At 38.8% G+C, this 13,865-nt stretch overlaps 1 protein-coding gene across 1 annotated transcript; it reads right to left on the bottom strand.

Moving 5' to 3' along the window:
• Positions 1-3,415: 3,415 nt before the first annotated feature.
• Positions 3,416-13,396, bottom strand: LOC106518862 (transcriptional repressor CTCF; the record flags this gene model as incomplete). Its single annotated transcript, XM_014010286.1, is given in 8 exon segments — positions 3,416-6,076; positions 7,470-7,709; positions 7,795-7,927; positions 8,644-8,826; positions 9,437-9,597; positions 9,676-9,825; positions 12,162-12,282; positions 13,263-13,396. Coding segments are annotated over 8 exon segments (1,358 nt in total), but the record flags the coding sequence as incomplete, so codon positions are not given.
• Positions 13,397-13,865: the final 469 nt, after the last annotated feature.

Raw genomic sequence — 13,865 nt, forward strand, 5'->3', positions numbered from 1 at the left:
ACACACACACACACACACACACACACACACACACACACAGTTCATCCTGCACATACGTTTGTCATATCCTGTTCTACTTTGTGAGAAACAAACTGCAGAGGAAATGTTCAGTCAGGGCCTAAATATCTGACACGTTTGACTCTTTATGAAATGAAACATGTTTGTTTAGAAGACCAGCTTTTACACACAGAGCTGCACCTTGTTGTCTTCATGTGTGGCTTTGTTTGATCTGAGAGAACCGCAGCCAATACCAATGTGTTATTACAACATCTGACCACCAGGGGGCTTCAAACGCCTTTTATCCTGCAGGGGAGCCTCCATCTTTTCATTTTTGTTAATTTAAGCCTTCCATGCTTCTATCAACTGCTTTCAGCTAATTTCAGCTAATTTCTGATGATTCATCAGCCAAATACCAAATTCACCTTTTTGTCATAATTTCAGTTTTCTTTGAGATTTTTTTATTTAAATATTTTAGTTTCAGTTTTCTTTGCTATTTTTCAAAATAAATTACAAATACTTGTTTTCTTGTTTTGTTTTGCCCTTGTCTGTTAATTTTAACTTGTTTCATTTACTTTCAGCTCCTTTTTGCTCTTTCTGATTTTTCTCTTCTGTTGTTTTAGCTGTTCAAATTTAACTCATTAACAATTTTGCTATTAAATATATTCAGCTTCTTCAGCAGCTTTCAGCAAAACGTATTTCAGCATTAAGCATTGGTGCTGCATTTTTGAAAAAAAAAAATCAATTTTTCTAGTTGTTTTTACATTATTAATAATTGCGTCTGTTTTTAAATGTCCAACACTGAAGGCGAAGGCAGAATATCAAATTTTGTATATCAATGTTTGTACATAATGGAAATTGCTTTTATTTTATTTTAATTGTTTTGGATTTGCTGTGTCCTGGATGACTCACATTCTTCACCAGCATGTTGCTTGTGTCTGTCTGTACTGTTAGTAAAATATATTGTGTCAGAAATCACTAAGTGAATTTTAAATAAACACTCAGAACAAAACAAATTAACTTTTGGAGTCAATGAAGATGGCTGCCACAACTAATCAACCTTAAAATACACAAGAATTGCAAGAATTCAGTGAATTTGAAAAATACACAAATTCACAACATATGCACAGACCAACAAGCTACAAACGTTTCACTTCATATTTGGGCTCCATACCATTTAAAGGAGATTTATGCAAAATACACATTTTAGCCATTAAATACATTCTGTTGTGTAGAGTCTAGGAGTGCAGAAAAGTTGAATTAACTCTCTGTGTGCTGTGTATTTACAACTGAACAGTTTCATCATCTTCACTCTCCTCTGGTTCTGGGTCAGACTCTGGTTCTGGGTCAGACTCTGGCTCCAACATGTAAGGCTGGATGGAGTCTTCCCTTGTTCACATAAAAAAATAGAATAAAAACATTTCTGTGCTGCAAAATATGTGGTAAACCTCTCTGTTAAACTGGAATGAACCGGTCTGGAAGCTGGATGGTGCCAGGGTGTGAAGCTTCTTGTTTGGATTTAAAGAGACAGCCTCAAAACGAGCTGATCTGAGACATACTTCAGGAAAGAGGTAAAAGAGGGGCTTGTGGAGTTACAATCAGGAGCAATTCAGACCAATGCATTGCAGTTCCACTTTACATAGACCCCAGCTGAAGGAGTTAAATGTGAAAAAAAAAATTTTGGGGGGTGGGAGTATTACCGTATTTATTAGTGTATAATACGATCATGCGACGCCCCCTTTTTTTTTTTTTTAGCTTAAAAAGCATAAAAAATGGAATCCTCAAACTACCTCCAATTTCATACAGACTAAGATTTTTCAGCCTTTGCAGTCTTTATACGTACATATCAGTAAAATGATCAATGGACTGTTCATTTAATTTTAACAACATATGTACTAAAAGGTATTTTGACAATATACAGTATATCAGCAAACTATGATTTTGAGCATCATATGAATTCTGGCATTTTACACATAGTCCACCAGGAGGCGCCAACACAAAAGTCAGAGACTTCACATGAGATTTGRRCCAYCTTGTGRGGGAAAAGCAGATTACTTCCTACTCGCGAGCGCCCCCTCTGATGGGGAAACATTTTTTCAGGGATACAAAACTTTTCAGAACACCGGTAGACGGCAGCCATTACAGACGAACATGTGTTTGTTGTTGTTCCAGGAGCGACCCGGTCACACACTAATGTCATTAGTTCGTTATCATTACTAAGCTGCAGGACTGCTTTTTTTCACATCATGTCACCTGCCTGGATCTGTTATTATCTCGCTCTGAAGAACAGAGGAGTATCAGAGGTAAACTTGCTTCCACTGCCTTTTACAACGCGGTCTCATTTCCGGACTCAGGCATTTTGCCGATTTTTCAGTTAAATTACGTAAGTAAAAATACTTTTCCGAGTATAATACTACCTCCCAACTTTATGGATGATTTTATGGATTACATTTTACGTAATATACATGAAGAAATACGGTATGTATTTTCCAGGCACATAGATCCATTTTATACTACGATTGAGTAATTGTTACTTTCAGTTGTTCTGAAAATACTGTATAAATAAAAAAAAACTGACTGCTTTACAATCCATCTAAACACTTTAAAATTTACCTGTCTCTTTAAGAACCTCCTGCCGTTTCTGACACTCCCACTTCAGCATGCCTTCACAACAATGCTACAGGGGAGGAGTGCTCTGTGGGGTGGCAGGGAGGAGCTTTGTGTAAACAGGCGGAGCTTTGTACCAGCAAACGTTTAGACAGTTCCACATGGCTACAGGACATTCAAGGATTTCTCAAACATGAAGGGAATAAAATTATAACTTGATATAAAGCTAAACGTCTATTTTGCATAATACCCCCTCCCCAAAAGCCTGACATGTCTCCTTTAAAATTTCAAACTAAGAAAAACTCATCAGGTGATCATTGTCTAAAGTTTGGGTCAGGTTCTTCAGTCTCAGGAGAGCTGCAGGACCAGAGAACCTGACTCAAACTCGTTAGATAAATGTAAGCTCCGACTTCCAGACTCACTCCTGGTCAGTTTGTTCTTTTGCTTAACTTTGCTTAGTTTTTTTTTTTTTTTTGCTTAGTTTGTAGTTAAATGAGTTACAACAACACTAATTTCCCTCTGGGATCAATAAAGTATTTTTGAATTGAATGTGAATTGAATTGAACAAGACAACAATGACAAATAATTTAGTATGTACTCTGCATGTGTTTCAGTTTATTTGTGAAGGTTGCATTCAGCAAATGATTGGTTCCAGAGTCCTCTGGTTCACAAATTATATATGCTGTGGAAAGGTCAGGGTGATTTTTACAGCTGGACTAACCCAGAACAGGAAGTGCACCAACAGGAAGTCCACAGAAAATAAATCTTTGACCAAAACATTCATAAGCAATAAAAACAAGCAGCTGACAGGTAAGAGTAAAGTCATTTTAATCAAGAATGGATGACCAAAGTCTACAGAAAAAATGAAAATAAAAACAGAAAACATGTCATTTAATATTTGTGGGCGGAGCTACACCTGGCAAATAAAATTCAGATCCGGTACAGAAACAAAATCAATTGTAAATGCCAAAACAAATGTGCTGGAAAGATGTTTAAGGCAGAACATGACTTCCTGTTACCAACATTAAACCTACAGAACAAAACAAACTGACTTCATCCCTGATCTCTACCTTCTGCTTAGATTTTACATGGTTCAAACAAAAACAACCCTCTGACTCTGTATCTGCTGTGGTGTCAGGATGAGACAAAAATGAGCAGAATGGAGGGAATCATGATAGTTATCTGTCTCCATGGACAATTCTACACTCTTGATTAGATTTAAGTCTTATCTTGTTTCCTAGTTGTGTCCACTACCCCCTCACAAAGACTAGTGATGAAAAAATTACAACCTTCCAGAGCCCAGCACATCATCATCATCACCTTTACTTTAAAGACAGTTTGCTTTTAATGACATAAAACTAGTGAGCAAACCTGCAACAGGCATACAGAACATTATTTATGCTTGCTAGGAAAGAACAATAACATCTAAATAAATCAAACAAAACATTACAATACGTTTTTGTACCAGTAAAAGTATTTCAAATGGAGAAACTGGTAAGAAAACACAACTCAGTGTGCACCACTGCCCCAGCCCCAAACTTATAACATTTCATTTATAAAGGATGACTTTGTAACATCTGTCCTGAATCTAAAAACGCTGTACAGCCTTTTGGCTTCATCGAGAACATTTACAGTAAATGCTTGAAGACACAAACTGTCCGTATGAAACAAATTAATCAACTAGAAAGTCTCACCTCTTCCCCTTTAATTCACATCACAGAACAGGTCACAAGCTCCACCCGTCCCAGCTGAATGTGCAAAATGTAGTGCGACTAATTAAAGCTAGCGTCTCACTGAGCTGTGACTGTTGGAAACGTCAAGTTGTGATTTTTTTTCCATTGCAGTCTTGCTGATCTGAGTCCTCAGTAGCCGTGTTCCCATCAACCGTTTTTAATGCATTTTGAAGTATTGCATTAGAAAAGGTGGATGGAAACGGCAATATTCGCAAAAACGTTTTCACGCTCGCTAGAGGTGATTTTTGGATTTTTAAAAAAACTGTTCAAAACGTGCAAAAGAAAGATGGAAATCGAAAATGTTAGACCATTTCGTAGTTAAAAATGATCACGAATGCACGAAGTAAGACGACCTAATGCGGTTATCGAGAAAAAGCTGAGGCTGATATGGAAATGCCATTGTAACATTGTAATTGCTCTGATTAAACAGGTAAATTTACAGTTTTCCAGCCTCAATGTGTTTACTCTAAACTGATTTGTGTTGAACTTTCCTTTAGGATTGTAGATGAGAATTTTCATAGATATCTAAGCTATATAAAGGGCTTTTTGAGCTTGTTGAATTTGTAAAATTACAAAGACATTTTCATAGCAACCTTAGCGTTTACCAGGCTGAACCGTGACCCAGACAGCTAGGCTTCACTATGCACATTTGTGATAAATTTCTAACTACGAAATGGTTAACTGCAGCGGCTGAAAGCTGCAACCAGGCTTCATTTTGCGTAGCCTAGTGGATCTGATCCAGGCCAGTTGAAGTGCATTTCTTTTTTTTTTTGCAACATTTTAAAAGTTAGCTCAAAATGTGCGTTCAAATTGAACGGAAACCCGGCTGGTGAGTGGTGAGGCTACAGGTAACAAGTTCTTTGGTTGCCCACATTGTACCCAGCTTGGCAGCCAACATTTGGGGCTGTAGCCTCTGACAGGAGATCATGACTACGACAGTTTTAGAACAGAAATTTGGAACATGATGAAAATGTGAGCCTCTGCAACACTGATGATGACAGATTGTGAATGGTTGGAGACGGTTCAGAGGCTCCTTCAGGAATGTGATTTAACAAATAACTAGAGTCTCTAACAGGCCTCAGCTCTGTGAGATACTGGTTTAAGGGGAAGACGCTTCATAAGCAGCCATGTTTGTGTTAAAATACAGGTGGTGTTACTCAGACTAAGCCATATGTGTGTGTGTGTGTGTGTGTGTAATCAGAGTGTGGGTACACTGACACAGGATGTGGCTTTGAGAAGGAAGAAGCTAAACACACTCGGATAATTTGAAGCTGAGAAAAGCAGTGAAGATGAGGAAGGAGCCTTGGCTTGGATCTGTGTGTAAGTGCTGAAGCTGCTGTGGGACAAACACACCTAGGACTGATTTAAACAAATATTAAAATTGTGTGTGTAAATATTTACATACAGCTTTTTGTACGCGGTGTTTTTTTTTATGTCATCATCATCGATTAAAAATGGCTGCTATGACCTGTGTGTGTGTGTGTGTGTGTGTGTGCGCAGCCTTCACCGGTCCATCATACTCAGAATCATCTCAGGTGTTAAATCTCCGTTGGCAGCAGCTGCTGCTGTTTCCTCACTCACAGAAAGCTCCACAGTCTCCACCCCGACGTCACCCGACACCCCCTCCTCCACAGTCAGGGTCACGCCCCCCGCCGGGTCCTCCTCCTCCTCCTCCTTCTTCAGGACCATGTCCTCCACCGCCTCGGTGCCCTCGTCCTCGTCCTGAATGATGGCAGCGTCTACGAGACGACAAACACGCGTTAGCATCAACATTTCCTTCACCTGAAGACGTCAACAGATTTGAAACTAGTAAAAAGGCAACCGAGTCATAAAAGTGGAAGCTGCTGCACTCGTTGGTTTTTAAAGTGATATCTGTGCTCCAGTCATACAGGTAATATAACCAGAGGTGTCAAAAGTATTCACATTCGTTACTTACGTACAAGTATCAACTCAAGCTTTTTACTCAAGTAAAAGTACAAAAGTACTGGTTTTAAAACTACCTAAAGTATAAAAGTAAAAGTAATGAACACTTAAAATAGCCATTAAGGATAAAAGCTGTGGCTGTGCCACAGGGTTCTATAGCGTACAAGCCCCGCCCCTATTTTTCTTCTAAAGTCAATAATGAGTATAATGTTAAATTAAAATGTTAATGTTAATAAATTTGGACTGAACTGACTAGAACACTTGTTTCAGCCACGATCATCTTCATTTAGGCTACATCAGCTACAGTCTGTCCTGCTGGATGTGATGTGATTTGTGTCATACAGGTGTGATGGAGTGAGTTCAATCCAACAGGATGTCAGAATGGTTTATATTTACACTTCTCATCCAACCACAATCAAATTCACTCTGTCCAAGGGCTCCGTGTATCTGGATAAATTTCTTTCTATTTATTTATTTATGTATTTTCTGAACAATGAAAAGATGGAATAAAATCAAGTCAAAGTTAAATAGAAATTAAATACTTTTTGTATTTTTAAAAAGTAAGGAGTAGAAAGTACTTACTCCACTAAAGAATAAATAACAAAATTTTTACTTAAGTAAAGTAACAAAGTATTTGTACTTAGTTACTTGACACCTCTAGTAATAATAACAAACGAATACCTTCTATAACATTTATTTCTCCACCAGAGGGCAGTAACGAGCTCTGAGGCTCAACAACGATTCTGGGTTGGAGAAACCTTGAAACGGTTTTCTTACGTAGTTAGGTATAAATATTAGAAATATATTTGTTATTTCATCATAAAAAGGGTTTATCATGTACATTATATTAACACACACACAGATGATATGCCAAACTCTGTTCTAAATAGGAAATAAATAGGAAAATAAATAAATAGGAAACTCTGTTGTAAATAGGAAACAAGGCAAGCACCAACATACCTGTAAGCTAATTAATGTTAGCCTGATTATCATTTTAACATTTACAGTGTTTGAAGGAAACAGCTACAACTCCATTTATTCTCATTTTAAGAGGAGTTTATTCTAAAACAAATCAGAGTTTAGATTTGAATCTGAGACAAATGAACGCTGAGCCTTTAACTTTAGACCTGTGTTTAGTCTCGTTCAGTTTAAAACAGGAAGCAGAGCTTTATCCTAAACGCAAACACTGTGGACTCTGAGTGTTCTCACCAGCAGCAGGTGACAGGACGGCAGTTTTCATCAACTTGCTGGGTGTTGGAGGCTTCGGGGGGTTCTTTGGGGGTCGGCCTCGTTTCCTCTTCACCGGCGGCTCATCGGGAGCGGGCACAGGGATGGCAGCGGGGGCTTGATCCAGTTCCATGCCTTCAGGCTCATCCTCTTCCTGTAGCAGCGCAGCTTCCTCCATGCCCTCGTCGTCGTCGTCCTCCTCTGCTTCAGGCTGGTCGTCCTCTGAGTGACGGTGAGAAACAGCAGACAGGTTTAGACGATGTGATCAGCAGACAAAGCATCGCAACAAAACTTGCTCCTGAAATACCGCTGTCGTCTTCATCTCTCCTGCTCCTCATCTTCTTCTTTCTTCCTCGCCTCCCCTTCTTTGGGCTCAGACCTCCATTCTCTGCATCCTCCACTTCCCCACTGCAGTTCTCTGAGTGGCGAGCCATGGTGTTCTTTAAAAAAACACACAATAATGTTAATGAGGCTAAGTGGACTGTTAAAAGTGGGTAGACTGCAGCAGAGCAGAGACTCTGCATGATTGACAGCCAAGTTTAAGATGTAAAGTTGACTTAACGAGGACTTTTGTGAATTAAACAGATGCAAAAAGTCAAAAAGTTTATTTGTAGTCAATCTGGGCCACTGTTCTGCAACATTAGATTAATATGAATGATGGTAAGTAGCTGCAGAACAGCCACAGACTTTAAAAAATCATCTAATGCAAACAGTGGAGAGGTTTTAAACAGAGTTCAAATTAATTCCTTTGAGTTTTATCAGATTTATTTTTTTAAAAGGCAAAAATCTGCTTTGGTCAAAGTCCAACTTCTGCCTGATACTCCAGACCAGTGGTTCCCAAACTTTTCAGCTTTTGACCCACAAAATAACAGCAGCAGAGACCTGTGCCCCCAGCTATTTTTGGATGATAAACATTTGTATCAGATCAACAAAACATGGGCATTGTAAAAATATTTTTATACTACATTTATCCATTTTAAATATACTAAACTCACACCTTTGTAACAACGAAGGCAAAAATCTAATTAATTCAGAAACTTTTTTCAGGACCCCACCTTGATGTTTCAGGACCCCACTTTGGGTCCCGACCCCAACTTTGGGAAACACTGCTCCAGACTACTAATTCTGAGCTCAGTTTAATCCAGTGTGTCCTTACCCTGCGTGTGAACGTCTTGTTACACTTGGGGCAAACAAAAGCAGTGGGGACAAAGTTGGGGTCATGATAGCGTTTGAAGTGCATGTCCAGGAGCTGCTTCTGTCTGAAGGTCTTCTCACACTGGCTGCATGCGTACGGTTTCTCTCCAGTGTGGGTGCGGCGATGCATTACCATGTGGCGCTCCTAAATTACAAAACAGAGTTTAGTAAATCATGAGATTTTATTTTAACACGTCGGAGGATTGTTAACTTACTATGTGATCCTCTCACAATGTAAACAAGTTCAGTCTACATTACAACACCGTTACATCCCTGAATGAAAACACTTCTGTTGAATGAAACTTCAACATTATGTTTGAAGATTTTATAGAGTATATTTGTTTTAAACCAACTCATTTTCCCTGAGACACAAACCCACCCTCATTAGTAGGGAGGGTCTGAGGTAGACGTGATGTCAAATGATATTCACTATAACACAAAGTCAGACTTTCTTACTCCAGAAAGATTATTAAGAAAATGCAACTAAAAATAAAATACAACCAAAGAACTTTTTTTTCCAATTAAATTGATCCAAACTTTATGCAAAGTTAAAAGCAACACAGAACAGAAAAACATGTTCCAATTAAAAATACAAGAAATAAAATGTGAAAAGAAATACAGTAAAAGTTGTGTTTTAATTAACCACAGATGAAATAAAAGGTAACTCCACTTTTTATCTATAACACTAAACATTATGACACAATGTTGACGCCTCAGCGTCCTAACAGCAGGTTAGAATGAAGTTAGAAACGAACCTGGCGGCAGCAGTAGTCACACATGTCACACCTGAACCTCTTCTCATTCTTGTGGGACTTCTGATGCTGGATCAGAGCGTAGCGCTCGTGAAAAACGGCGTCGCAGTAACGACACTTCTTTCCAGTCTCAATGAACGAGTGCTGCTTGCGAAGATGCACGCCTTGACAGACAAATTAAAATCAAAAGTGAAACAAGGTAAAAAGCAGGACTACTTCCTCCCCTCAGGTGTGTGTTTTACCCAGGTCACTCTTGCGTGCGATGACCGTGTCGCAGTGTGGGCAGTGGAATTTGGCCACATTCTCCGTGTGTTTCTGCAGAATGTGCATCTTCATGGTCCCACTCTGGGTGAATCGGGCGTGGCAGATGTAGCACTCGTAAGGTTTCTCTCCTAAGAACATTCAACATGTGGAAAATTTACTATTACACACTTTATACTGGGAATGTAAAGGTACATTTATCATACTTTATTTATTACTCATTTTTTTATTTATCATATTTTATTTAACTGGGTTGTCCGCTGCAACATCTTCAATAAATTTTCCATTTTCACATCAGGAAATGTGTTGTATTATTCTGCATCAAGTACAACAATCGATACCTTTGACCAACAAATCATTTGTTTATATGGTAGTTTTAGTTTTACTTAATGTGGAGAGGATTTCTACCAAAATAAAAAAAAAGTTTTTATTATTTCATAAAATTATTCATAGGAAAATTTATTATTTCCTGCTACAGTTTTGTTTCAAATATTTTAAAAAGTATCACTTATAAACGTTACAGTGGGGAAAATAAGTATTTAGTCAGTCACCAATTGTGCAAGTTCTCCCACTTAAAAAGATGAGAGAGGCCTGTAATTGACGTCATAGGTAGACCTCAACTATGAGAGACAAAATGTGAAAAAAAAATTTGAGAAAATCATTTTGTCTGACTTTTAAAGAATTTTTTTGCAAATAATGGTGGAAAATAAGTATTTGGTCACCTACAAACAAGCAAGATTTCTGGCTGTCACAGACCTGTAACTTCTTTTTAAGAGGCTCCTCTTTCCCCCACTCATTACCTGTATTAATGGCACCTGTTTGAAGTCGTTAACGGTGTAAAAGACACCTGCCCACAACCTCAAACAGTCACACTCCAAACTCCACTATGGTGAAGACGAAAGAGCTGTCGGAGGACACCAGAAACTGAATTGTAGACCTGCACCAGGCTGGGAAGACTGAATCTGCAATAGGCAAGCAGCTTGGTGTGAAGAAATCTACTGTGGGAGCGATAATCAGAAAATGGAAGACATACAAGACCACTACTAATCTCCCTCGATCTGGGGCTCCACGCAAGATCTCAGCCCGTGGGGTCAAAATGATCACAAGAACGGTGAGGAAAAATCCCAGAACCACAAGGGGGGATCTAGTGAATGACCTGCAGAAAGCTGGGACCAATGTTACAAAGGCTACCATCAGCAACACACTACGACGCCAGGGACTCAGATCTTGCAGTGCCAGACGTGTCCCCCTACTTAAGCCAGTCCATATCCAGGCACRTCTGAAGTTTGCTAGAGAGCATTTGGATGTTCCAGAAGAGTATTGGGAGAATGTCATATGGTCAGATGAAACCAAAGTAGAACTATTTGGTAAAAACACAACTCGTYGTGTTTGGAGGAAAGTGAATGCGGAGTTGCATCCAAAGAACACCATACCAACTGTGAAGCATGGGGGTGGCAACATCATGCTTTGGGGCTGTTTCTCTGCAAAGGGACCAGGACGACTGGTCCGTGTACATGGAAGAATGAATGGGGCCATGTATTGTGAGATTTTGGGTGCAAACCTCCTTCCATCAGCAAGGGCAATGAAGATGAAACGTGGCTGGGTCTTTCAGCATGACAATGATCCCAAGCACACTGCCAGGGCAACAAAGGAGTGGCTTCGTAAGAAACATTTCAAAGTCCTGGAGTGGCCTAGCCAGTCTCCCGATCTCAACCCCATCGAAAACCTTTGGGAGTTGAAAGTCCGTGTTGCCCGCCGACAGCCCCAAAACATCACTGCTCTAGAGGAGATCTGCAWGGAGGAATGGGCCAACATACCAGCAACAGTGTGTGCCAACCTTGTGAAGACTTACAGAAAACGTTTGACCTCTGTCACTGCCAACAAAGGATATACAACAAAGTATTGAGATGAACTTTTGTTATTGACCAAATACTTATTTTCCACCATAATTTGCAAAAAAATCCTTAAAAGTCAGACAAAATGATTTTCCCAATTTTTTTTTCACATTTTGTCTCTCATAGTTGAGGTCTACCTATGATGTCAATTACAGGCCTCTCCCATCTTTTAAGTGGGAGAACTTGCACAATTGGTGACTGACTAAATACTTATTTTCCCCACTGTATGTTACGTAAATGTTTGACATTATGTCTGACTTTTATTTACAACTAACATGGAAAAAAAATTATTTTCTTAATAAATCTAGATTTTTATCTTATACAAGAAAACACAGGCTGAAAACACAACTGTTTTTCTATATTTCCTATCTCTATCCAGACCAGGAAAACAAACCAACAAAAAATCTGCTTAGGAGGAATGAAAACACATCTTACTGAATGTTAAAAAGACAGTTTTATGTCGTTAAATAATCTGAACAAAATACACAATGAAGAGTCAAATGAAAGTCTACCCAAAACAAATCTGATTATATCTCCCACCTTAGAATGCCTTAAGAAGATGTGACTTTTACCTGAGTGTGTCCTCATGTGTCTCTTCAGCTTGTACGTGTCTCTGCTGGCATAGCTGCAGAGGCTGCACTGGAACGGACGCTCACCAGTGTGGGAACGAATGTGGCGCTTCAGTTTACTCACCTTAAAAACAAACAGAAAGTACAGGTCGATAAAATAAAACAATATAAAAAGAAAATTAAAAAGAAAAAAATTAAAATTAAAAAGTTATTGTAATAGCCTGTTCACCTGTCTGAACCAGAAACGGATAAATCACCTTCAGCTCGTACAAAACTCTGCAGCAAGACTCTTAACCAGAACTTCAAAATTCTCACACATCTCCCCGATCCTTTCAGAGCTTCACTGGCTCCCTGTTCATTTTCCAATCAAGTTCAAAATCCTGGTCCTCACTTTCAGAGCTCTTAATGGCCAGTCGCCTGACTACATTAAAAGTCTCATCTCCCCTTTCAACCCCAAACGCTCACAGGATCAACATCTCCTAATGGTTCCCCACACACGTCTCAAGACCCGTGGTGACCGAGCCTTCTCCTCCATGGACCCCAGGCTCTGGAATGAACTTCCTATCCATCTGCGCACGCTTGAAAGCATTGATTCATTCAAGAAATATGTGAAAACACACCTCTTTAAACAAGCTTTTAACTAACCAATTTCAGCATTTTTCTGCAGCCTGACCTTTTAGTGTCTGTTTCACCAAACCCTACCTACTGACCGAACAATTCATCAAATTAATATATGTCAAACAGCCTGTATTTTCATCCAAAATCATTTCAATTAATCAAAAATGTATTTTTCTAAAATGTACCAGTACTCCACAATCTATCCATTCAGAGACATGCCGCCAAATTAAGTTCTGATTTAAAATCCTTCATCTTAATATGTTAATGTTTTAATCTGCCCTCCCCATTTTTGTCTAGATATTATTTACTTGTTTTATTTTTCGGATTCGTCTTGATACTTTAACAGCTTTTTTGTTCCAAATTTTTGTATATCCTGTTATGATTGTATATATTTTAGATTTCCCTCTGATTGTACAGCACCTTGTGAATCTATTTCTATGAAAGGTGCTTTATAAATAAAACTTTACTAAAAAAGGATTCATCTACCTCCACACTGGCGTAGTCGCACATGGAACACTTGAAGGGTTTCTCGTGTGTGTGTTTGTAGCGACGATGACGAACGAGCTCTCCGCTGGTCACGAAAGCCATGTCACAATCTGTGCATTTGTGTGGCCGAGTTCCTGGATGGACAAAAGGAACGCACAGGGTAAAAACAGAAAACCCCATTTTTAACAAGCAGTACCTTCTTTAATATTAATCACAACAATATTCTGTTTCTTATTCAAAACACTCAAGGACTACGTAGCTACAATTAATTTAAACATGCTAATAGTAATACAAGGAGATTTAGAGAGCTCATTTCTGCTGATGCACAGAGTCACCAAGCCCAGTAGGTCAGACAGTAAAATAAGAAAAATAACCTTTATTCATTGTTAATTGTGTGTAGAGGTAACCCTGGTGAAAAAAAAACTTTTCTATTGTTTTTTTCTTTGTCTTTGATTTTATTTTTTACACTTATAAGAAGAAATCATTTTAAAGTGTTTTTATTTTTCTTTAAGTGAATAGGACAAAAGTCCTATATATATATTGGTGGGGGCCTCCGTTTTCAGCTGTCCCCCTGCTACAGCGCTGCCATTGTCAGTATCACTC

This window comes from Austrofundulus limnaeus, unplaced genomic scaffold (genome assembly GCF_001266775.1).
Source record: "Austrofundulus limnaeus strain Quisiro unplaced genomic scaffold, Austrofundulus_limnaeus-1.0 Scaffold67, whole genome shotgun sequence".
Taxonomy (NCBI): Eukaryota; Metazoa; Chordata; class Actinopteri; order Cyprinodontiformes; family Rivulidae; genus Austrofundulus; species Austrofundulus limnaeus.